Genomic DNA, 25,735 nt, shown 5'->3' on the forward strand with positions numbered 1-25,735 from the left:
CTGCCTCTACTTCCACATACTATTAACATATAACAAACAGCAGGGGAGTGGGTGAGGAATGACAGTGCTCAAAGTAAAAAAAAAAGTGTGTCTTCACTTTCAGCTCTTTTTCAATACTCTTTTCCCTCTGATATTAGCTATGTAGTTAAAAAATATAATTTAACTTTATAACTTCTACTGGAATAACACAGTAGAACTATTGTTATTATTTCCATTATAACAACATGCATGGGCTAATCAAGGTTTAAAAAAATAAAAGAGTTTTGAGGCCAACTTGTTTTCAATTAATAATTTACCACAACCAGAGCTCAAGAAATAGCTGGAAAAGAGAACAGAGTATTAAAAGAGAGAGGACATTTATGTAACACATTGTATGATCATTTTAAACGGCTAAAAAAAGAAAGGACTAAATTGCTAGAACAGCGAGTCCTTGACCCTAGGAGGACAAGGTACAATGCTTGGTTTGAAAACAGAAAAAGATAAAAATTGCTAACTTACATAAATTTCATTACATGCGCAGTTACCCAGAAAGTAAAGAACCAACATCCGCCTTTGAAATGTCTCTTACCAGGAGCTCATTTCCATACCTCTATGTGTCTGGAATCCATCAGAAATCAATGGAAATGCTGCAGGTTATAATATTAACTCTGCAACTGATTTCCATGAATGGAACATGACATCACAGTTTGGGTAATTTACAATGTGCTTGGAGCTGTGATTGATAATATGGCTTAGAGACTCCTCTTCAAAATTGCGCACAGAAATGACCAGAAAACAAAATATTAGAGAGTGCAAGCATTTCTGTTCCAAATTAGAATAAGCTGAAAATCTTATGCTTTTTTTAAAGAAAAGATTCCTCCTAATTTCAAATAGAATATATTGAAATACATTTTTTTAAATGTTGAGCTGTTCACTCTGACAATACCAAAATACAACCTTTTGCATGAATAAAATAGTTTGCACAAGTAATATAAAATACATTAAAATAACAGAGAAATGTCAAAATGAAATGATTACACTAAAGAGAAGATTTCAACATTAGAAGGAGATAAATCACATTATCCAAAATGTGAGAAAGCTAAAGTGAACTATTTAAACCTTTTTCACAAATCTTCTATACAAACACTCTTTCATACAAAGCTTGCAAGTGAAGACTAAATAAAGAAAAAAAAATTTTCAGAAAAGTTTTCTGACAAAAATCTCTTCAGCCAACCATAATTGTCACTCTGAATCTAACTCATGCCAGTAGTACCTGAAAAGTTACCATCATCTGACAGCTGCTTAGTGACCTTTACAGATGAGTTGTCTGAGATCCTGGTAACAAATACATAAATATATGAATCATTGTTACAGAATTAACAGACCCATTTTTGCAGACAAGACTTAGGACATCTCTCCAGAAAAAGAAAAGCAGCTGCCTTCTTATCCTAGAGATGGCTGCTCTAGCATGGGGTGGATAACTGTCAGTCTGAAGCTACTGCAACTAATTCTCATGCAGTGTCTGTCCTGCAATAAAACAGATTAACTTTCCTGGTTGATGTTTATTTTGCTATTACTTACAATGAGAACTCTCAACTTCTGAGTTTTCACAGCCACATTTTTCAAGTTTCAAGTGTGTTCAATTTTTAGTTTCAATTTGTAATTCATAGATCTGTAGCAAACGTTAGGCTTCCAAGTAGCTTTGGCTGAACTTAAAAATCAATATTCTACATGCAGGAGAAATTTTGCCAGCCATATGCCTAAAGTGGGCTGCAAGTGCAGAAAGCACAGTCTACATTTCCCTTTGAAGGACCTGTCAAATACGATGGTCTTCATTCATCAAGTAAATTCTCAACTACGGATAAAAAAACCTCTCAGAACTAAAGATTTTCTTTTTCCCTGAGAAGAAAAATATCATGGAAAACCTCAACAAAAACTGGGCTGAACTCATTTCTGTGTGTCTGAACTGCCTTCCTACGCCAGAGGTAGAGGAACAGTTCATACATTTAACAAAAAGCACGCATGGCACAGAAGGCAAAATAGACCAGGGAAGTGGATAAGTGAATGGCAAATGAGTCAGTGTCTCTGAAACCTGCCACTTGAACAGGGAAAGAAAAATCAGAGAGTACACAATGGAATCAACTAAAGAGAGCAAAGAAAAAAATGGCTAAAGGTGTAAGAAACATATGTATGTCTGTAGATATATACATGTTTAAAAAATGTAGTTTTTATGGATCCATTAGGTAAGCATTTGAGCAATACAGAATGGTATACAAAGCACTGTTTCCGCTGTCTCTTAATTCAAGAAAAAACAGAACAGACATCAAAACATAAGGATAAGAAACGTAAACTTTGGGTTTTGAAGATAACTACTTTAAGCACTATACAGCTTACTAATCTGCTACAAAACACAACTGAGCACTTGTTAAAGGACCATCTATTTAGACAAATAGGTAAGAAAGCTGAAGAAAATGAAAATGATTAGGTTTAAGAAAATGGAAGAAGGCAAAATCAGCCAGCAGTGCAGCTACCACTAAAGGTATATCCTGCTCCCATGAAGAACTCCTTTGAAGAGAATCAAATTGCTGATGAGCAAATTAGAGCTGACTTAAGCCTGTAAGAAGGACCATAAGACCATTTGCACGTGATGCTTTGCTTCCAAAGGAAAAGCTGACAGGTCACTACCAACCAAATCCATGGAGAAAAGACTACAGCTCCAGCTGGGCAACTGGTACCCTTCTGCTCAGGAACAGTGACGGCCCATGGGGAAAACAGAACAAGGAGGCACAAGATGAAAAGAGTACACTTCACAGGTATATAAACCTGCTGATGCATGAACACATACATCTCTGTAGAATTTATGTAAGCAGAAAAAAGTGTGGCATTCTGGAAGGAACTCACAAAGCTGTTGTATAGGACCCACCATCTGTTATTATTCCGGAACTCTCAATCAACTGTTTAGGTTTGCTCAAGTAGCAAAAATATTTGTCCTAGAGGGCAGTATCCTAAAAGCAATGATGTAGCACGTCCAGTTTGTACTTGTTCATATTAAGGACTGCTTTCTTAGTCAAACATGTACTACTGAGAAAAGGTCTCCTTCTTTCAGGGACATTGCTATGGTAACTGGAATAGTAACCTTAATATGTGCGCTACACTCAGGAGATTTTTGCTTCAACAAACAAGGAGAACTAAGATTTATTAAGTGTCTGGTCCACTTTCTTAGGGGTTCACATAGAGAATTACTGTACTTAACCCTTCAACATTAGGTTACTATCTACAAATATTGCTTGGAAAATGTAAACCGTTCTGCTAACCTCTTTCAAAAGACAATACTTCATACAACAGATACACTCTGCCTGTGTAAATATTTTCTAAGTAAGTATATTGATCTGTGTTAAATTCTTAATGCTTTGGGTTGTGGGATAAGTCAAAAATCAATAGGGACATACATTTCAAGAAGGATCGCAATAATTAGCTGTATTTTTGGCTAAAGGTGGTAAAAGGCAGTTTGATTTTCCACTGGTTGTAAGACCTGATTTCATTTTCCCAACCTTGTATCCCAATCTGTGGACTTTGTCCCATCCCCTTAGATTTCAACGAGCATGGAATAATTCTACATCTTAATGAATACAACTAGAAGTAAGTTGTTACAAGCAATAAAGACTCTTCAGGAAAATAAATTTGAGGTACTCTCTGAAGAAAGCAGTGGAAAAAAAAAGTCAGGAAAAAAAATGCCCAGGAAAAAACTTTTGCAATCAATAACAGTAATGCTCAAACAAAGAAGAGAGACACAAGACAGTGCATAGGTCACGTCTAATACAATGTTGTATTAATGTACAAAGAATATTGGTGAAGAAAGGGAGATTTCTAACTAGATGAGCTAAGAAGTCATTTACAAAATACAATGGTGACACAAGTTAATGGCCCTGAATACGTAGCACTATTTAACGCTTGTTAATGGTCATTAACACTGGCACCAGTATTGACGTAGTAATGGGGCTTAACAAAGTTGATCTGAGCAGAAATTACCCAAGATCTACTTCTAAGCAAGCAAGTCATGTAGCACCTTAGAGACATCAATAACACGAGAGCAAAAAGAAATACAGTGCATGCAGCCGATCCTAACAGTGTGGTCGGGCAGGGAAGATCAGTTAAAACAGCCACAAAGGAACAATGCTTAAAGACCAGACTGCATACAGTCCAGAGGAAAAAATAACTGAGGAAAAAACTCTATTGTGTTACGACCAGAGAAATACAGAATTTTAGTGAGGAGGACAAAATATGGTTCTGAGCAAGAGGCTACGCAACTGCTCGTCCTCAGGGTGGACAATCAGAGGATAAAAGGAAGAGTCATCCTCTGGCCTTCTGTTCTGCTGCTGCCCCGTGAGCAACCACAGCTGCAGAGCCATCACATTAAACAGGCGAGATCCCCTCACAGCGACAAGTCTCTGAATCTGAAGCATAAAAGCATCTCTCCTTCATGGAAGAAAATTAATATTTGCTTTGTGATAGTGATTACTGATGAAAGAGACCACCTGTTTTCTGATAAATCCCTACAGAAATGAGGTTAAATCTCCACTTCCATGCGGAAAAAAGTCTAGAATTTTCCCCATCGTTTTTAAGGGTGCATGTTACACTCACGCACAGTTTCAATCCAAATTATTTCATGCTTTCTTATATGCAATCCTACTTACAATACTGCAAAAAGCAATTTGTTTCATTTCATGTTTCCTGTTCATATTAACGCTTTTGTAGCTTTATGCACCTCACATTATTTATCTTCTGCTTTACATGCATTCTCCACATGCAATATTCACGAGTAAATTCATTTTGTAACACAAGAAACTCAGAGAAAACCGAACCAAATACTACGGCACCCAAACTTAAAAAAAAAAAAGCAAACACCAAACAAAAACAACAAGCAAGCAAGACAATAAAAATTCTTCCTAAACCAAGACTGGGCATTGTTTGAGAAGCCATAGTTCCTGCATCAAGGGACACAGCAAGGCACGTTGTGCTGGCACCAGGGTGGTCACCTCCCCACCCTTAGCCTGACTGAGCAGTCACCCATCAGCAGCTGCCTTGCAGGGAAGTCTTCAGCATCAGCGCAATACAGCCCCAAACTCCTCTTTTCAACTCCCTAACGAGAGAATCGAATTATTCAATCCGTTTCTAAACAAGATTGTTCAAACTCTTTTGTTTAGTAAGTTATTTTAATAAATCATTGGAACAGTATCAATTAAAACTTTTATTCTGCTTTTTAGCAGTTTCTGAGAGAAACTTCAGCCAGCCTGGAGACACTCAATGCATCTTTTCAAATTTTCTGGGAATTTTCCAAAACTTATTCTCCAGATTTGGCAAAACCTAGGTGTGTGATTCACACCACTGCTAGAGTTTTATAAAATATGAGTTTTACCTAAAAGCCACCAAAGATTAGAGCCTTGTGTGTGATTTTTCTTTTTTTTTTTTTTTTTTTTAATGTCATATGCTGCTTTTCCCTGCACAAGGATTCAAAGTCCAACCACCTTCTGCTGCCTTTCAGAAATGAAGCCTTCACACTGAACCACAGGCAACAAAACAACTCCCTGGCCTGGCTTCCAGCTTCAGGCTCTGCACTGATAGATTCAGATAAATAATGAAACCTATACCCAGAGCTGGCAAGAGCACCACGGTACGTACCTCTCTCCACTTCAGCCTCAGTCCCTGACAGAGCATCAGTGCATCATATCACAGCCTAAATATTTCAATCCCAAACACAGCTCCTGCTACACTGAAAATGCACTTGTGCACAATGGCTGGATTCCAGCTTGGCCACTTCAGACTCTCATCTCATTTAAAGGAAGGAGAAAAAAAAAAAACAAAAACAAAAAACAAGCAGCAACACATAGGGCTTCACTCTTAATAATATCCATCATCAATTACAAAAGTAATACCAACATATATAGATACATAATTCTAATAGAGATATTTATCTGTTCATCGATTCCAACTCAGCAACAATCTGTCTTCTTTTATTGCTTAGCAATGGACTGATTCCTTGCACTTGACCCATATCCATTGGCAAACATCGTAACATGCTCAGCTCTGATAAATAAAGTTCATATTTCCCTCACATGCACAGGAAAAGGTTCTTTTTAAAAGTGGTAAATGTTTTAATCCCTATATTCCTGCACCAAGTTGGCAGAGGTAGCACTATGGAATCTGTGTACTATGTGCTTTCCAAATCACTTCCAGTTTTATCATCCACAATTTTTAAAGCAATTTCAACCATCTTCATGCCAGGTTTCCCAGACTTACTCTTTATTTAATTTTTCAGGATAGAGAAGAGCCCATAGAGACTCAAGGAAAGGGCACTGTCTACACATTTCACTCCCCGGGTGATACAGGCAGTATGTGGCAAGACAAAGGTGCTGGGGACAACCACAAATATTATAAATCTAGGGGAAGCAATTGTCTCATTTTCTCTTTAAGTAGATCAAACGTGACGAGAAGCAATAGTACTTCTTCAGCCTGGTAATATCTTTCCATGCCCACTTTAATATACAAGCCTACAAAACACTACAGTGAAGTGACTGTTCAACAGTAAAGCAAAGTGGCCTAATACCTCTTTTCTTTTTTTTCTTTTCTTTTTTTTTTTTTTTTTTTTTTTTAAGAGAGAGACTACTAAACACAATAAATGTTTGCAAAATATATGTCAAGGGCGGAGAGGGATTTCCTCTATAAACCAGTCCCTTGGTTCCACTGGTGTTTCAAAAGGGTAGGCATTACCCATTATTTTTTAATCCATGCTGATAAAATTATTGTGTGAAACAATCACAGAATCATAGAATGGCTTTGGTTGGACAAGACCTTAAAGATCATCTAGTGCCATGGGCAGGGACACCTTCCCATAGACCAGGTTGCTCAAAGCCCCATCCAACCTAGCTTTGAACACTTCCAGGGATGGGGCATCCACAGCTTCTCTGGGCAGCCTGTGCCAGTGCCTCGCCATAGAGTCATTTCAGTTGGAAGAGACCCTCAGGATCATCAAGTCTAACCATAACCTAACCTAACTCTAGCACTAAACCACATCTCTAAGAACCTCGTTTAAATGCCTTCTAAATGAATAGATGAGGTTGTTAGAGACGTGGTTTAGTGCTAGAATCAGGTTATGGTTGGACTCGATGATCTTAAGGGTCTCTCCCAACCAAAATGATTCTATGAAAGCATGGGGTCCTAGAGGAGGAGGGAATCCCTGCTCTCATCTTTTGCCCTCTAACAGGTCATTCCCCTCCTCAAAATGCCACTGAAAACCCTTCCCTCTGCGCTGGCACCTGCCACCTCCCCACGACACCAAAACCTCTGCTCTTGCATCAGCAGGGCTGTGTTTGCCTGCAGAGACGTGATGCTGCCCAGTCATACACGTTCCTCTACGCTCTTCCTGTGACATGGTGGTGCAAGGGCTACTGAATACAGGGACAGCTGCTCCAGAGGCAAGCAGGACAGAAAGAGAGAAATATTTATTTTATCATATCACAATTTCAGCAAAGCACCTTACAGAAGTTTTACTGTAAGCAGATGCCTCCTGGCTCCATAAAGCACATACGCATGCACTGAAGTACTTTGCTGAACTTTAGTACAAGGCAGGATTCCAGAGCACAGCCTGCTCCAGGCCATCGTTCACACTTCAGGTCCTTCTCCAACACTTTTCATTCAGATATATGAAAAATATCATGGCTGTGCTGACTATATATCCATCCGACAGAATACAAGCAAGGAGTCAATGCACTCTATCCCATATAAGAAAGGTTGGCAAAGATTATCTCAATAGCTAAAACGCAAGCAACTCCCATATTCACAGAAGGAATAAAGGCAAAGATTCTGAATTTTATTGTCATTAACAGAGTCTCTGATAATGAGGGATGCAAGTACACAATGAAAGATCTAGGGATTAGACTGACAAACTTTTGAGCCCTCAGTATTTCCCACAGGCCGGCATACATCTTTCTAGTAACTTAAGAGAAATGAAGAAGATACCCTTAAAAATGCTTCGGTATAGTTCAAAGATCCAGCTGCAGACTGCTGATATTAGTAGATAAGCAATGATTCATACATTGGTTTATGCACAACTAACAAAGGAATGACAGAGTTGTTGTCCCTGACACAGCTGATTTAGAACCATACCCCAATACATCACGTATCATGACCTTCCATTAAATGCATCATACTAGTACCCAGGAGACATGTTCCCAAAGCAAACTGTGGTCACAAAAAGAGATGCTGTACCTGACCTGAAGCAGGGACTGTTGCAGAAGGGTTAGAATCCAAGGGAAAAGCAATATGAGATACAGTAAGTCTCAACAAGTTTTTTGGTAAGGGAAAGCATAGGGCAAGTTTAACTGCAGTGATTTCTTAAAATTTAATTACTCTGGATCTTGGACTTAAGTAAAACAAGTCATTTTGCCATCTAATGCAAAAGCCCTTATCAGTAGCAATGTGCTGTCAGATTTAAGTACTTTTATTATTCACTGGCAGCATTTTAAGTTCTCACTTCCTATTAGAAAACATGAAGATCAATAATGCTAAGGGAAGATGTACTCTCAGTTAACATCTTCAAAACTATGCCAAGGAACTGGAAGGCTTTCTGAAACCAAATGCTCTTTCAGATAACATGGGTTGAACTGATTGATGGCTATGTATGCTCTTCACAACGTCCTTTTATATACAGTTGAAGTGATCCAATTTATAACTGAAAAAAAGCTTATTAAACTACTAACTTATTATTTTTCAGGAAAACCATTAGCCATCATCCATATTTTCTTTCTCTTTCCTTGGTAAATTCTTACATAAAAAGACAAAACTCCAAGTCAGGGTTTTAAAAAATTGCCTTTGAGATAAAATTTTTAAAAAAGGAAGAAAAAAAAGGGAAGAAGAAATCTGAAAGATACCTGCACAGGTACATCTTCAAATTACATTAAATGTGAATATATTTTGTCACTTTTAAAACCAGCTCAATTTTTTTCTTTTATGTTCTTTGGCAACAGCTGATTATGTCAGATAAAGAATAACATTTCCTCTGCAGCTTTAAACATTTGCATAATTATTAACTTCGGTGGCAAGCACATAAAATTGTGGACTTAGTTTCAAGCAGAAAAGGAAATGGGCTGTAAAAACTTGTGTATGTAAGAGTTTTTCTTGTTAAAGAGTAGAATAGAAATAACTACATGGAGATTATTTTTGTAGTGGAGGAACTTGCAAACAAGGAAGAAATAACATTGTGTTTGGAAGATAATGCTAGTGGAATTCAGACATCAGTATGGAAAGTTTCATTAAATGGCAGCAGTTAAATTCTAGACCTTACCTGAGAACACAGTGATTTCCTCTAGCACTTGAAAGCCTTAAATCAGACATTTTTCTACAAAATATGCTCTAGACCCTGCAGAAACTGCTTACAGCAGGAATCACTTTTTCAATATCTGTTCCCATCCCTTCCCAGGAGGTAAAGATGATAAAACTTTCAGATGGATACAAATTATTCTATCCCAAGAGGAGCTTAAAGCAGTAGCAAGTAGCTACTTATTTTCCACTAAAATCTTCCTGTGCAGAGTCCAGAAGCACTTCCCCTGCCAATAGCCAAAGAAAATGCCAAATGCTCCCCGCCAGATCCTCAGCAATGAATGCTGAATATTAAATTATATATTTCATTCTCCACGCATATTATGCCATCCCTGCAATGCTACCATGCCATGAAAGAAAACATAATCTTATCGTAAGTCTTATAAATAGAAGCAGGAAGCAGAAATGCTGCTTTGCAAGACAACTCCTCATTTTGTTTATTATTTCTTTGACTATACTGGGAATTTCCAAGGAAAATGCAAAAAAGCAAAAAAAACCCACACCCAAATTTTTCTGTGTTTACCAGAAATACTAAACAACTAGTAAAATCCTTAATTATCCCCACTTTTTCCTCAGTTCCCATGCACACACATAGTCTCATCAGAAAAAAGTCCATTCTTTCCCTTTTTTTGTACCACCGGACTTCATTGTTTCTTTGGCAAATAAACAGAGGAAAACACTCAACTGCAAGCTTAGAAGTTCTCATATTGGCTGAGAAAACCATCACTGCAGAAAGACTGGATATTAGTACAACTGTACAGCTAATAAAACATGAGGTCTTTATTTCTAATATTATTTTCATGAGATGGAAAAGTTCATAACTGTACAACCTCGTAGCTTTTAGACTGGATGGCTTACAACCTCTGCTTTTCACATGACAGTAGTAAAATCATCTTCCATTGTATGAGTTTCTTAAGATGGATTTTCAACACCACAAAAGAAACTTCTATCCAAGCAAGTGTTTAGCACCAAATTCTACATTATTTTTACCACATCTGGAAAACCCTTAAAAATATTTCATCTTATCATAGGCTGTAGAACAGAGTTTAAAAAAGACAGTAAACTACATGGAGTATATGAGTAGCAAGAACATTGTCTAGAACTAGCATAAGGATCTTCTTCCATTATGTATTTGCCTGCTTTCAGTGACCACTTTAACTGACAATACTGGGTCTGTACTAACTTCATTTAAAAATAAGGAGTAGTATTTTTCAAGCAGGGTGGGGTCAAAGGCAGTTGCTCTGCGCATATAACAGATAAAAGCAAATACACCGAAACCTATTTTAGGATTTAATTAGCCAAACAGCCTTAACTGGAAAAAAGTTTTCTGCCAAACACAAGAAACTGTTCCTCTTGGCAATAGCTGTTCTGGCTTTACCCAGTACCAGAGATTTTGGCACTGATTGCACAGAGAAAAAAGTCCGGAGAAGAAACTAAGGGCATCTGTCCATCCTGTGCAACCTACTCTAGGTGAACCTGTTTTACCAGGTGGGTTGGACTAGATGATCTCCAGAGGTCCCTTCCAAACCCAACCATTCTGTGATCTTGGCAACTGTGTGGTCACTGGAGTAGCTGGGGAAAAGGAGCGGCAGGAAACTAAATTGAGCCTCTCCCCTTTTACCCCTAAACTACTGGATAACAACACCAAAAGAGGCCTGGAAAAAAAGTCTAACCGGACTTTTCTCACTTTTTATCCTTTTTTTCTTTGAAATGCACTTAGCCTTGTTAAGCCCATTTCATTCTTTAGAACATACCATAAATTAAAACTTCAATTAAAGCATATAGCTTCCTACAAATTAAAACTAGTTCTAGTTATTACTAAAGACCAACGTTAATGAACATAATTGATTCATTATTTCCTGTGCAAAGTTATTCTGAATTTACATACACAGTCGCCAGACTTCCAAACTCCTACCTTCCATAGAGCACTCCTTAACAATACTCTATTTTGCACAAAGCCTATTGTTATTCCTTTGATCGTAACACCTGGAGTAATACAAAGATCCAGCTGTAACAACACAAACCAGATGGTCACTATTTTGTTACTTGTACGTTTCTTGCAAACAGAAAGAATGTGAATAACCCATGTGATCAAGAGAAAAGGTGTTCAATGAGTTGAAAAAGAAAGCTTTAATTTATGTTCTTTTTCTATATCAAAACTGCAAAATTCTTTGGGAATCTGCACACCATTCATAAATCATTTAATTAAGTAGAACATTCAATGCAATTCGTAGACATCAGAAAAATGACTAAGAGCTGTACAAGTATATCAAAATATTTAATAATCCATTCCACATGTGAAGAGTCAGAACCAGTTCTCAAATCCCAAAGTTCAGATATTAATAGAACAATTTAATTTTCTGAGTCGATCTTTTTGTGAACCCATAAACAAGATCTAGTTCTTAAAAACAATTCTTCATCACTGCGTCCAGCTGAGTCAGTAGCATAAATAGAACATTTTATTGAGTTTCTACTAGACAGAACTTTGAAATTAGAAAGGCACTTCAAAAATTAATGAAACAGACATGATTCAGAACTGAAGGAAAACCAGGACACTGGCCAATTTCAAAGGAGTTTGAAATTTTAACTGATTCTTTCTCAGTGCCTGGGTAGTGATATCATTCAACACTAAAAATTATTACCTACTTTCAAATTATGTGAGAGTTTATACACTTACCATTAATCCATTTGGCTTCTGGATTATGAACTACGAACTCTTTTCTGAAGAGATCTTCCAAGGACAATCTGGTTTCTGAAGAATTTGCAAATTCATCTAAAATAAACATAACAGGATCATTTTAGATAGTCATTACAATCAATATATTTAATGTAGTTTGCAAAACATTAGAATTACAGGACCAGAATACATAGTTCAAGGGTTCTATTGAAATCAATAACAATACTTTGCTCTTATTTTTTTTCACTACAAGAAAATGATTCATTTTTGTTCAGTAAAACTTCAGAAAACAAAGCACTGGTACCTCATGGACAGGACAACTGAAGAACACAGTGCTTGGCTACTTATTATACTAGGACTGTGCTGGCAAAGTTCCTCCTTCCCACAGCCCTACACCATGAGAAAAGTCTGATCAAAACAAATACAAAAATTTCCTGAGAGCCAAAGGATGCAGGCCATACTGATGACCTTATACAGACAGAAACTAAGTAAAATACTCCTGTAATTAAATTTGGAACCAATTTCACCTCTTCTACAAATTAAAATGTAAAAAAAATTTTAAAAAAAAAATCCCACCACATTCTATATGCACATTTTATAGCTTATGTTTGCTCTCTAGTGATAAGGACAACATAACATTTAGCTAAGAGCCGTGTGTTTTTCCCAAACGTGATAGAACTTAGGAATATTGTGGTTCTGAACATCAGCCAACATCGATTTTCAACATACAAAAAAGTTGCCAGCTCCTAAAATCATCTCCACACTTCAGAAAAGAAAAAAAGAAGCTCTGCTAAATTCTACTTTTCTTGTGCTGCAGGTTAAAGTAGCAGGGATCCAAGAGTGAACTGCCACATACTATGTGAAATCAAAGGTACTATTAAAGCAAGTTTTGCTGTCAAAACACAGTTTCCAACAAATATCCACTGATAGCAGTTCATCTAACTGCTTTAGGCTATTTAGAACAGCAGCTGCCAAAAGCTGCATTACATGTTGCCTGTGCACTAGCAAAAAGATGCACCTATGCACTTCCTACGCTATCAACCAGACAGATGACCGCTCAGGTCTTTTAATCATTTTATCATTACTGGTCAGGTTTGCCACAGCTTACTGCAGTATTTCTCTGCTCTATGAGCTTTTCTTTCCAATGTGTCAGGCATCCACCTTCCCTACGAGAGGATCATTTTGTTGGTCAGATTTTGTCCTTACAGATTGCTGAAATTAAACAGTGCCACTGATGACAGACCCACAGAAGGAATATCTGGAATCACAGCAGTCAAGGAGCAATCTTGTTATCTTTATGTCAACCCAATATGTCACCAGCACATTTTTAACAAAGTAATGTGCCACGTAAAGGCTGTATACTGTAATACGTTTCAGATGAAAATGTGACCCCTTCACAGTGAATAAAGTCAATCATAGTTTCATTATTGGTCTTTATTCAGCCAAATTTCTCAATAAGAAGCCCAGCTGAAAGCTTACTGGAATCCACAACATGACTTTTTTGCCTTTAAATGTCAGCACTGCCTGCTGCAGCCACTTCAGTCAGTATTAAAAAGGTGCATCCTTGCTGTATTGAAAAGAAACTCCTTTTTAATGAACATCATAAATTTTCAGCAGACACAAGGCCATCCGAGCTGCTCACCCCATGGCTCTGCTGCATTTTGCATGTGCCTCCCTCCCAGGTCTCAGCACTCACCCTAATCAACTCTTCTTGCACCTGATGTCTTACAAGACTAAGCAAGGAGAGTTGTTCAGATCCTCTCTCATAAGACAAGCATTCTAATCCTTAAGTAAGCTTTTTGCCCTCTTCCTACCATCCAAAATTGCCTGTTTTTGGGGTTTTTTTTAGTCTCCAAGTCTAGTGTGGAACACAATATCCCGCTTGCAGTTTTACCAGAGCTTTTCAGTAGAGTAACATTATCTCTCTTGATCTATACCTAATCCCCCTGTTTACACATCATGGGACCTTGTTAGCTCCTGCCACAAACTGAGTTTTTATCTTCAAGGGAAGCACATGTTGTGTGCTACTTCAGCTCCACAATTACATTCCCTGTCTTCAAAACTCTACTTCTAACTTAACAGCATCAAATACTGGGCTCTTCATATGCCCATTGTCCCTTTTCTCCGTAACCTTGCTGACTACCTACCCTCCACAAGCTGTTTTCCATCACCTATTTTGATTCGAGACACTCTCGCCCTAATGCTGTTTGTGATCCCGGAAGGATTCCCCTCTAACTTTTCTTGCGTCTATTTATTGTGACCCCTTATATCCTGCCAGTTTGCCAACTATCAATCAAGCTCACACAAGCTTCTGCTGCCAAAAATTGTTTTACCCAAGGCAGTTTAGTTTTCACAGATTTTTTTTTTAAATTAATTGCTTTAATAAAAATCACTAAAACAATACATCAGCTGTGTACAGAAAGGCTATCAGAGAACAAAGGTGTACCAGCTCTGCTGTCTTCAATCTAATTCACATGCCTGCCAAGTAATCTTGATATAAATTGCAATTTAAAGTAACTTTTTTAATTGTTAGCATTTCTAAGCTGAAAAAACTGGCATTTTCAAGCAACTTTACTCGATGTTTGACAAATAATTTTTTTTCTAATGCTAAGTCATTACCAAAACAGAACCTTGTTCATAATTCTTGACATGAGCTTTCCACTCTGTCAATATCTCACATTGTATAACCTTTTAAGAAAAATGTTGACTTGACATCAAAAGACTCTAAAATGTAATAGTAATTTATGTTTCAAAAATGCTTAGTTTGTACATAGCAAGATGAATTACCCATCATGTTAACTCTCAAAGCACTATACTAGGTTAATCTTTCTTGAGCACAAGCACAAATTAACATGTACTTCACCAAGTACCTGTTTTATTTTAAAGACTGACTTTTTCCACTTTATATTTCTTACCATTATCTCTTTTTCATTTCCATTTAAATTTCTTTGAATTATTCCTTAAAGGAATCATATTTCCAATGTCTTCACACTATTTCCTACTGATATCTATATTTCAGTCTGAAATTATATATCCTACATATAGGAAATACACAGAGATTACAAAAGATACTAACAAAATCAAACGTTAAAAACTCAATGGCTACTTTTCAACTACAGATCAAACTAACAACAGTTAAATAACTGGTGTGTTTTTATTCAAAATGACAAACCTCTTTGTGCTTACTAAACTAGAAGACTGCAAAAGTAGAAATTAATAGCCTCGTTACTTTGCATGAGTTTATAAGATATTATTTTTGCAGGTTAGTAATAAAAAGTAGTCTAAACACTCATAAAATGTACCTTCTAACTTAGCAAATAAAACTATAAAAGATGTAGTGTAGTATATTATTAACTCAAACTCCTTACTGACTTTTCCATCCAAAACAAATTTTAACACCAGGAATTAGGATAAAGGTTTGATGTTAAATGCCATCTGAAAAGTGGGAAAACACCACTAGTACACTGTGTGCAAGCTAATAGGTGTATCTATAACTGGGAATCGGCATAGTTCATATTAAGTTTGCATGGAAAAGGAAAAAGAACTTGCCATAAAGCAATCAGGTATCAAAGCTTGTTTGCCAATTTACAGTAGTTACAGGGAGCCTATACAGCATTGAATCGAAACCTGAATCTTCTGGTAATGAATTTCCACTTCAGCAAAAGTAATTTTAAGTTTGCTTTCTATTCATTTAAGAGTAGCATGAGAGATGGTGTGGAGGGGTTGGTCCCAACCCTTTTCTAAACACCATATTTATCTATTGAACATAATCCAAATGGATCCTCTTCCTAGAGCTCAATATTACTCAAGATAATTTCAAAAAAGTATTTTCTGTCAGTTTGGCTGACCTAAATGCTCCCTAAAGGATTTTTTTTTTCCACAAAGCTGTCCCTGCTTATTTGTTTGGATTTTGTTTTCTTTTGGTTTGTTGGTTTTGTTTGTTTGTTTTCCCCAATAGATAGCAAACATGGAGTTTCCTTTGAGTCTATGAGTAGAGTTACATATAATTACCATATATCGGCATGCACCGTTTACACACCGACATCACCATCCCAGTAAAGGAGTCTCACATACAGCATTCAAGTCTGGCACACCTTCAGAAACTCTAAGTTAACATGAAGGTAGAACTATTGTCATTCCCAAAATGGAAAACAGCCTTAAGTGTTATGGCAAAACACCTGTACAAAGGTGGCAATGTCTGTACAATTCTTAGGCTGTTCTTATGTGATTTTTCATATAAAAGCTTTTAGTTGCTAGTAATTCCAGTTGAGCATTTCTCAGTTTTGAAATATACACCAACGGTAGTCAATTAGATAGGTCTTCAGATAATTCCTGTGATGTGGAACATACTGTCATGATGCAAAGAACAAAAACGTGCCAATTTGAAGGCAGGAGTGAGGCACCGATCCCAGAAAATCTACCTATGAATATTTAAGGATGTGCAGGTTATGTGATGAAACTTCAAAACCATGAAATAGAATAAAAGCACAACAAGAAAGATACTTGTGTTATGTTAACACTGACATAAAAACCAAACAATGGCATCTCATAAACAGCTATTTCTGTCTCTGCACTGGCCACTAATTCACAATATAAAGAAAGTTATATTTATAAGATTATTCCCAAAGTATTTTCTTCTTTTAGTCTCTCTTAAATACTTCTCCAGTAATCATCTCCAAATATTACACACAGAAATCACTGGATTCATAATTAAATTGCCCCAGAAGATAGACAGGCTCCTATTCTGAAACTCCCAAATTCTTCCACACTCCAGTCCCTTCAAAAAGAGTAACCTCATTCTTTGGCATCTCCATGCACTTTATCATTGCACTTTTCCGTATTCCACCAAGGCTCAGAGAGAGCTGCTGAGCCCCAACAAGAGGCTACTAGACAGGGAGTCCATTCAGACTCTGCCACTAGTCTCTTACATTACTGAATGGTCTGGTCTTCCATTTCTCCATCTCTTTGCTGAGAACATTAATACGTTTATCAAGTTTCTGAGTATTAGGACAGATGAAATGCTATATAAAGGGGACCAAAATATTTGTAATATTGTTGGTATAATTTATGAAAGCCACAACCAGAATTGCAGTGCAGATATTTCATATTTTAACAGAAGCTACTAGGAGGTCAAAATGCGTCTCTTATTTCAATACAGTTTCTGCTTAGTGTTGTATTTTGAAGTTATATTTCATGTAATAAAAACACTAACAAAAAACCCAAGAATTTCCATTTAGTTTTAATACCACATATCTTTAGCAGAAGCTAAAACGTCTTTAAAGACTTTTGCATACAACTTACATAGAAGATTTTCTTTTTAAGCCTTGTTATCTCACACAGAAGCATTGATCCCTCTATTAAAAAAGGCATGAGAGCTGTTGCTCAAAGTTTGAGTGAAGTCAAATGACAGCTATTAAAGTGCAAGTTACATTGTGGACAAAGCAACATATAAATGATCGTAGGCAAAAGGAATAATTTCTGGTGGATCTGGCATATCAGTAAATACACTTTTGCCTCCACAAGACTTTTAACACATTCATCAGGTTTCTGAGTAACCATCATCTGAAATTATTATCATCTCCATAAAAAGCAGCAGCATGATGCACAGTGTTTAGGGGAATTTACATGAAATCTAAAAAGCACCCATCAGTACAGGCAGAACTAAACAGGGAAAGAAGTCTCCGATGTTCAAAATAGTATTAGAAATGAAAATCCCAAGGTAATATACAACAAAATTCTCACTATTGCACTGAACACAGTGATAGTCCGATCTATTATATTTTATGAGGAGAATTAGCAAAACTAGAATAACAAATTAGTAGCACCTTAGAACTGAGCACTTTGCAACAGTCAGACCTGTCAGAGTCTCCAAGTTTTTCCTCCCCTCAAATGCTAGACATCCCAAAGTGATCTTGAATGTGAAGTGATCTTGAAGTGATCATGAAAGTGAAGAGGGAACAGCCCTGATTAGGATCAAACTAGGGAAAGTAGCTGTCCTACAATGTACCTCCAAAGCTTTCTTTGGTAAGCATTTCCAACTTGCAAGACACTCCAGTTTTACAGACCTAGATCATTTTGGGAAAAGGGTTTTTATTTATATCAAGCCCTACAGCCTCTATGGGATATCTTAGAGCATCTGAGCTGACAGAACTAGTTTTCGCTCGCATGACTTGAACTGAAATGTAGGTCCCAGCTTACATCAAGTTTTCAAGCAAGCTCTCTGGATTCTGAAACAACCTCAGAGATGTTGTAATTCACTGAGCTTTTTTAACATATTAAAAAAAAATTAACACTTCCCTAGGTTGTTTACTCTTTTATCCACAAGTGCCTTCAAAATACTTCGATTTATGTTTTTACATCATTAATAATTCTATATAGATATAAGAGCCAGAGCTCATGTTTATTATTGTGGATTCCGGCATAACACTTTTGAGATTTTACAAGCCTTAAAAAAAAATTACCTCTCCTTGAAAAGAAAAACAGTCTTCTGTCTTAAAGTGTACCAGGATATGTCACCGTTTGCCCACAACATCTGTTTTTTTATTATTCCCTGAAGAAACTCCTACACAGCGAGACTACAGCAGCACATCTTTGCTTTTATTTTTCTCAAAATGTTCTAAGTGGAAATAAGCAAACACTCATTTCTTTATCATTCTTTGGATGGCACCATGTATATGTACTAAGTTTTTACACAGAGGAAGCAGAATAGTCTGAACTATTTCTACACACTCTCTCCAGCTCTCTCGTTCCCTCTGACAAGCAAAGCTTTTTGATCCTTTTCCATTCAGTCTCATCACCTTCCTTTCTTGCTCACACACAGACCCACCCAGCTTCCGTTGATGAATTCATCCAGGGGCCAAATTATCTGGAATCACTATTCAACTGAAAAGCACTTCATTAACCTTTTGGTTGACACTTGCATGGCAGAACATCTGCAGACCAATATTTACTATCTAGCCATGCTATCCAAATCAGGTACTTTACATTATAACTTTAAATCTTACAAAAAGGATTTAAAGGTATTTTTCTTTAAAACTTGTGCAGTGTTTCCTTCTCTTAGGTTCCTAGACATAGTTAAATGGATGCTGCCTGAGCAGTAAAAAGAAAATCTTTAGAAAAATAAACTGGATCAAATTAGAACATCAACAAAAAAATATATGTCCAACTGCTTTTTTTGTAAACTATTTGCCCTCCCCCTTTTTTCTTCTGCAACTGAATCGTTAAGTGATTTCGCCTCTCTTTGAGAGAAAGGGAAGAAGCTTGTGCATATATGTATGAAAGATGCATGCTTCTGGTTCAGTGAGGAGTTTCATTCTCAGTAGTTTTCCATGACATACAGCTTTCTCTTAGCTCATCTGTGAACCTGAAATTACACCAAGACACAAGTGACAAAATCTTAAAAGTCAGCTCCCAGCTGCTGAGGCTAATGAGGACTGCTTGTAGCTGTCTCGAGGCTGAGACAATCTTAAGGACCTATTGCCAAAGCCAAATCTTCTGCTCCACAAGGCCTGTGATAACTCTTGAGTCCCTACAGACACCAAATTTATAGTAGCCAGAAGTTAAAAATGCTTAAGGGCAAGAGACACTTTAACATTTATATGTCATTTTAATGACTGCATTATGAATCATACACCTTCAGTAAGATAAAATAAAGAAGTAGGTTACCTGGGGTTAAAAGAATGACAGACATAGTGATGAGTGAACAAACAACTAGAATCACCAGCAGCGCAATAGCAATTCCCTTCCAGTTCCTCTGCGGAGGGCTGTTACTTCCCAGTTCCTATAGGAATGGAAAAAAATAAAATAAAAGGAAAAGACCATGTTTCATAAACATATATTTCTAGAACCATTAGCGACAGGAAAATTGCTCTGTGCATACTCATAGTCACAGCATGGGAGGCGACCATGGTCCCTCCCCTCTCAATAGCAGTCATCGAAAGGTGTGCAACTCTTATGCTTTTTAATAGATATCTTTCTTTTTTAAATATATATACATATGTAATTTTGTACCCCTAAGAGACAATCAAATGAGCTTATACAGGCCATCCAGAATACAACTGGTGTTAAAATGTGCCAAACATAAACTTCAGGACAATATCAACTAGCAGTTTATAAGATAATTACGGAAACAAAATGTAGCAATTTACTGTAATTCCACCTAACGTGGTATGGACCATAAAGGTTTAAATACACATCCTTTTTAATGTACACTATTAAACTTATTTGTAATAGAAAACATTTACAAAACTGCCTGAGGCTCCAAGTATTCCATCTGAAGCTACACAGCTCTTCTTCTCTATACAGTAGTTCGACTGTAAACTGCTCCCCTATTACTCATAAAAAAACAACAGTAACTTAAAACAAATGTTGAATGAATTCTTCTGTAACGACTAGTACACTTAAACCTACATTCTCTGTGGTTACATGTTTAACTCCTATTAACTCCAGCCAGGTGCCATTTAGGTTTGTCAGCAGTAGCAACGCATTGCCTGAGTTCATGGTACAGTTAGAGACCAAACATCACGTAAACATCTAATAAGAGAATGACAAAAACACTATGACAATTGTTTCATACAATCCTAACTTTCACAGAAAACAATATTTTTTTCTATCTATAGCTGGCAAGCATAAATGTCTCTCTATGCCTTTACTATCGCGAAATTAAATGGCTGTGGTATGACTCTGTGAAAAGAAAGCCCAGAAGGACTTCTCAGAAGATCACAGTTCAGCCTGCTTACAAAGTTGTTACACAAGTGCTTCACAGGCTGCACAAGCTTCCACTAAGCTCCAACTAAATACCGGGTGGGTAAAAAATGTGGGCTTTAGCCTATGCTTGCCCAACACCACATAAAAGCTGTTCCACAAGACTTGCCGCCGTGACATGCATCAGCAGAGCCCTGTAAGGCCACCTCTCCACTGAATGCACAGGGACTGACTGCCAGGAACGAGGAGAGATTGCTTGGAGTTTCTCCTATTCGATCTGCAATCTTGGGTTTGTAGTCTTGCAAGTACACAGCAAGGATATTCCTTTTTCCCTTTCTGCTGGACCAAAAGGCAGAGGGATGGGAGCAACTCTGCCACCCCAGACACCTTGCTCTATGGGTAGGACTAGGACACAGGAAGGCACCTCCTGCTATGTTTTATAAGCTTCCAAAGGCATATTAATACCTTTTTAAACACATATTATTTTTGTTTTCTGAATTATAAATGAGCGAGAAATTGAGATGTTTTAACAAGAGAAAATGACAATGTTCTTGTGTGTTCTTGGCTGGCATATACCACCTCAACACCATACACCACACAGAACAGCATATCTGTGTCTTTTTTTTTTTTTTTTCCCCCCACCTGTTCCCTTCCACGTGTAAAAGACCATTTCTCTCCCTGGTCCTCTTTTCCAGGAAACACAAGGGGGATTCCCCTAAGCCGTCTCTAAGCAATACCACAGGGGAAGGCTCGCGGGAGGCCTCAGCCCATGGCAGCTCCCAGCAGGGAGCCCAGCGCCACCCCAACATGGCTGCCAGCCCGTCCTCCCGCCTGGCCTGGGCCTGGCTGAGCTTGCTCATTTTAGAGATTGTTAGCCTCACCAGAAGGGAAAAGTAGCCAGTCTGACTACTCAGTTTAAAGCCTAGGACACAACTAGTCTTTACAGGACCTGCTCCCCCACCTGACAGGCGTTAGCCTTCCCTTGCCCACACCTGAAGCCAGCTCAGGCATAGTGGTAACTGGCCACCAGCCAGCCTGGGCTGCTCTCAGCCCTTCCTTCCCTCCCGGTGCCTGTAGAAGTAATTGTACTTTTTTATTATTACAGAAATCTCTTTGGTGTTGACACTCGTAATGGATGACACTCAATTATAGCACACAGGAGGAAATCACTGAGGATGGTGGTCTAGTGGACGGCTCCTCTCAGACTAAACTCCATGCAGCGTTCGTGCAGCCATGCAGGAGAAGCCCCGTCACTACAACCAACAATGCACCTTTGATGCCCATATTATTTTCGCTAAAGTTGAGGTCTTCCACAGGCAAGGGTGAAAACAATGCTGTAAGCAGGAACTCCTGGCATCCATCTCCTTTCCCCATCCCATTGCCTCTATTTCTCAACCTCTTGCAAACGTGCCTGCTCCCCTCACTTTCTTCAGCTCCTTCTGATTCACTCCCACCTCGTTAAATACTGATCACCACAGCAACCTCCTGACTTGCCTTACTGACTGTTGGTCTTCTGGGCCTGTATGATGGCTTCACGAATCCCTTTGGTGACCCCTAGGATATGAGGATTGCAGAGTTAAACCCTTTCCAGACAGTCCTGCCCACATTGACATTGTAAGAACCCTCAGCCTTTTCACAGAAATACAAAACTTATGTCCTGCACATAAACTCAGATCAACGCAATTATTTTCCCTTAAGTAATAATTATTATAATGTCAATAGCATAGTCTAGAAGATATGAACTTATTCTGAACATAACACCATAAGCCTTACTCATATGACACTTAGTCCTTTGGTAGCAGAAGAACTAGCAGCTCATATAAACAAGTGGCACTGAGAAAACAGGAGTCACCCTCAGAGGATCGTGAAAGCCTACTACAAACCCTACTCCAAAGGACTGACTTAAAATGACAGAAGCTGGACAACTTGATTAATGTTTTCTGTACAAAAGCCTCTAAAAAATGTACCAAGTCCTCATTATTCAAGACGTTCTTCTCTGCAGATGTGAATATTGTTCAGTTTCTAAATATAAAGCTCCATTTTAAATACTTCTCCAATTTTTTGTAAGGAGCCTATCAAATGGATGAATCGAGTATTGAACATACAAAAGTATGTACCCACAGTGAGAAAGAAGGGGGCCTTCCAATCAGCTGAAGATCCTGGACACTGGTATAAAAAGAAGGACTTACCTCTGACTAAGAAGAAAGTACTTGGGGTTCAATAATTTGATAAAAATTATTTTTTCCAAGTTATTAGAAGTTATTAAAAGGTCATGAGGATGTTTTGATATTTCATGACAACATCCTAGTAAGACATTTGCTGCTGATGTACACTAACAAAAATATTTGATGAAATTTTAGAATAATTACTATAATAAGGTGAATTCAAAGTACAACTAGTCTCAAGGACATCTCCAATTAACTCTCTTGATGTTAACTGATGCAACTCTTGGACTGTAACCTAAAAAGTTTTAAAATAGAACAAGCTGCTGTTCTTCAACAATAAAATATTTTTAGCCTTGCACTGCTTTTCAAAACGGCCATAAGCAAAAGGCAGTTAAATAGATTTTTAGTCCATGTACCACTGGCAAGACAGGTGTCATTTTTGAGTATGACAAGAAGATAGAGGCATTCAAGAGGAAACATCAGAGAGAGCCATACAATGAGAAGCTTTTGACATCATACAGTTTCCTCGTAACTAACTGCTAACTGGCACATAACAACAATGAACACACAGATGGAGATGTAAGGATCTAATCTTCTAAATAGGCTCTTCTATTAAAGTAGTTTGAAAAAATACCAACTTTTGAAGATTGCGTTTTATATATAATACTATCTATAATGTTATTATAGATTTTACAGTCTAACTCTAATGAATCAGAAAATGGCTGCTCAAAGCATAATACAATTGCATGTATTCTCACTATTTAAAATACCTTTTCCACAAACCATTTAATTACACTGTTGCCAAAAACAATCCTTAAGTAATACATATTTCTGAATGTCATTTGTGATTGAGTAATATCTTACTAAAACACGGCTACGAAGAGAAAAATCCATTACACTGCATAGACAAAAAACCCTGTACACCAGTGTTACAGAACCTAATGTTTTTGGCCCATTCCTGCCAAATGCTATAGACCACATTTCACCATGAGCTTTTAATCACTACTACCGGTGAACTCAATGTATGCAAATGAGGCAGGTTCCAGCCTAAAAGGCTAAACTTTCTGCTCTGTGATTGTCTCCATTTCACCTCTGTTGAAAAGACCCCTATAAGAAAAGGTGTAACTGGCTGTCAGACTGAGTTTATGAAAACAGGTATTATAGGCCATTAGAAACATTGCAAAAAGCATAATAAAGTCATTGCACCAAAATTTTGCAATAGTAACCAAAAGGCAGGCTAAAACTAAAGTCTGCAGAGACCAGACATGAGAGGGATGACAGATTGAGGATGTCAAAGGAGGGTACGAATTATTTCAACCCTTCAGCGTCCCTCTATGCTAAATCCCACTTGCCACTGAAAAAATATTTCAGAGGGAAATGCAGAAAAACTATACCCAGAAAACACACAACACAAATATAAATCAAATATGCTCAAGCATTTTTCTCTCTGCTTTTCTAGGCTAATTCTTAAATATATACTCCCTCTGCAAACACAATTTATTGACTGATAATGAACAGATTCACTACAAGCATGAAAATCTTGTAAGTACTAGCAGAACATGGCTTTGAATTTCACAGTCTATGGCATGTAACCTCATCCAACAGTGCTGAGCTAACAAAATACAGAGCCTGACATGGATGTTTCACCTTGAAAATAAAAAATACCACAAAATTACCTCCATAATGGATGTGTTGCACCTGAATGTAACAAGAAGACATAACCCAAGTTCCTATTACAATAGAAATAACAACATGAAACTAATTTCCATTAAATTTATTTCATATAGAAATATCTTTTATCCCTTGAAACAGAAACTCAAGTGCTTATAATTTAAGAGTGCTGTTTCCTTTTAAGTAGTATTGGGGATATTGATCTGGGAAAAAGAATCGCTTAAAATTAATAGAAAAAAAAACACCTCAAATATTTCCATATTTTTATCTGAATAAACTTACAATCTTTCTTGTAAGCAGCATAACCAGAAAAAAAAAAAATCAGAGCTTCCTACCTAAAGCTTATCGAGTTGCACAGTTTTATTGTTAATCAATGAGGATAAAAAGCCTTTAAGACATAATTTTTCTAGCAAGCATGTACAACTGAGGAGACAATAAAAGGTCAGAAAATATTACCCAACAGGCTGCATTAATAAGTCAGGTTTTTGAATTATCTTATTAGCATTTTCCTGATCTCTTGGAAAACTATTTCTGTAAACTACAATACAATTTCTACCATGGAAATAATGCCAGGAGCAGTAGGAAGTTCCTGGTGCAAGCGGGTACACGGAAGGGCACTGGCTAAAGCCCCGGGAATAGCAATTGCCTCTGCCAGGCTGTTCCAAAAGAGGCAGGTTAGTTAACATGCAGTATCCCCTCTGGGAAAAGACATGAAAAACAAACTTTTAGAGACACGCTAACCCCGAGGGCTGGCGTTGAACTAAATCGCTCTTTCTCATAGAGCTACCTGCCCGTGCTGCAATCGACCCAGCTGATAAATGGCGAGATGAGCCAAATATAGAAAACATGCATTTATCTATCAAAATTAAGAACAAGAATCCCACCAGTTTTAACTATTTCTGCTCTGTATAGCTGCGTACCATTATTTATGCAGTCTGGAGTGAACTTCACCAGGTTTTCACTCTCGGTGGTACCAGTGTGCAGATGCACGCTGGTCTTTACCCCTTTACCTCCCTTACCGCTATGGCCATGGGATTTAGCAGTTTCTGCCAGCATAGCATCTTCTGAAGTCTTGAATGAATCGCCTTCTTTGTATCTTTTTTTCTTTTTTTAAAACTCCTGTGCCATCACTAGGACAAAGCCTACAGAGGAAAGCTCCAAGAAG

The 25,735-nt window shown here is 37.5% G+C and overlaps 1 protein-coding gene across 1 annotated transcript in view; it reads right to left on the reverse strand.

The window, feature by feature from the left end:
• The window catches only part of DPP10 (dipeptidyl peptidase like 10), a 271,498-nt gene that overhangs the window by 201,739 nt on the left and 44,024 nt on the right, over window positions 1-25,735 (reverse strand). Inside the window, exons 2-3 of the mRNA XM_065637601.1 lie at window positions 19,697-19,811; window positions 12,032-12,127 (exon numbers count right to left, since the gene is read on the reverse strand). Of these exons, the coding sequence (XP_065493673.1) occupies window positions 12,032-12,127; window positions 19,697-19,811 (211 nt within the window). The remainder of the gene's footprint in view (window positions 1-12,031; window positions 12,128-19,696; window positions 19,812-25,735) is intronic.

Source organism: Caloenas nicobarica, chromosome 6, assembly GCF_036013445.1.
Source record: "Caloenas nicobarica isolate bCalNic1 chromosome 6, bCalNic1.hap1, whole genome shotgun sequence".
In the NCBI taxonomy this organism is placed as follows: domain Eukaryota; kingdom Metazoa; phylum Chordata; class Aves; order Columbiformes; family Columbidae; genus Caloenas; species Caloenas nicobarica.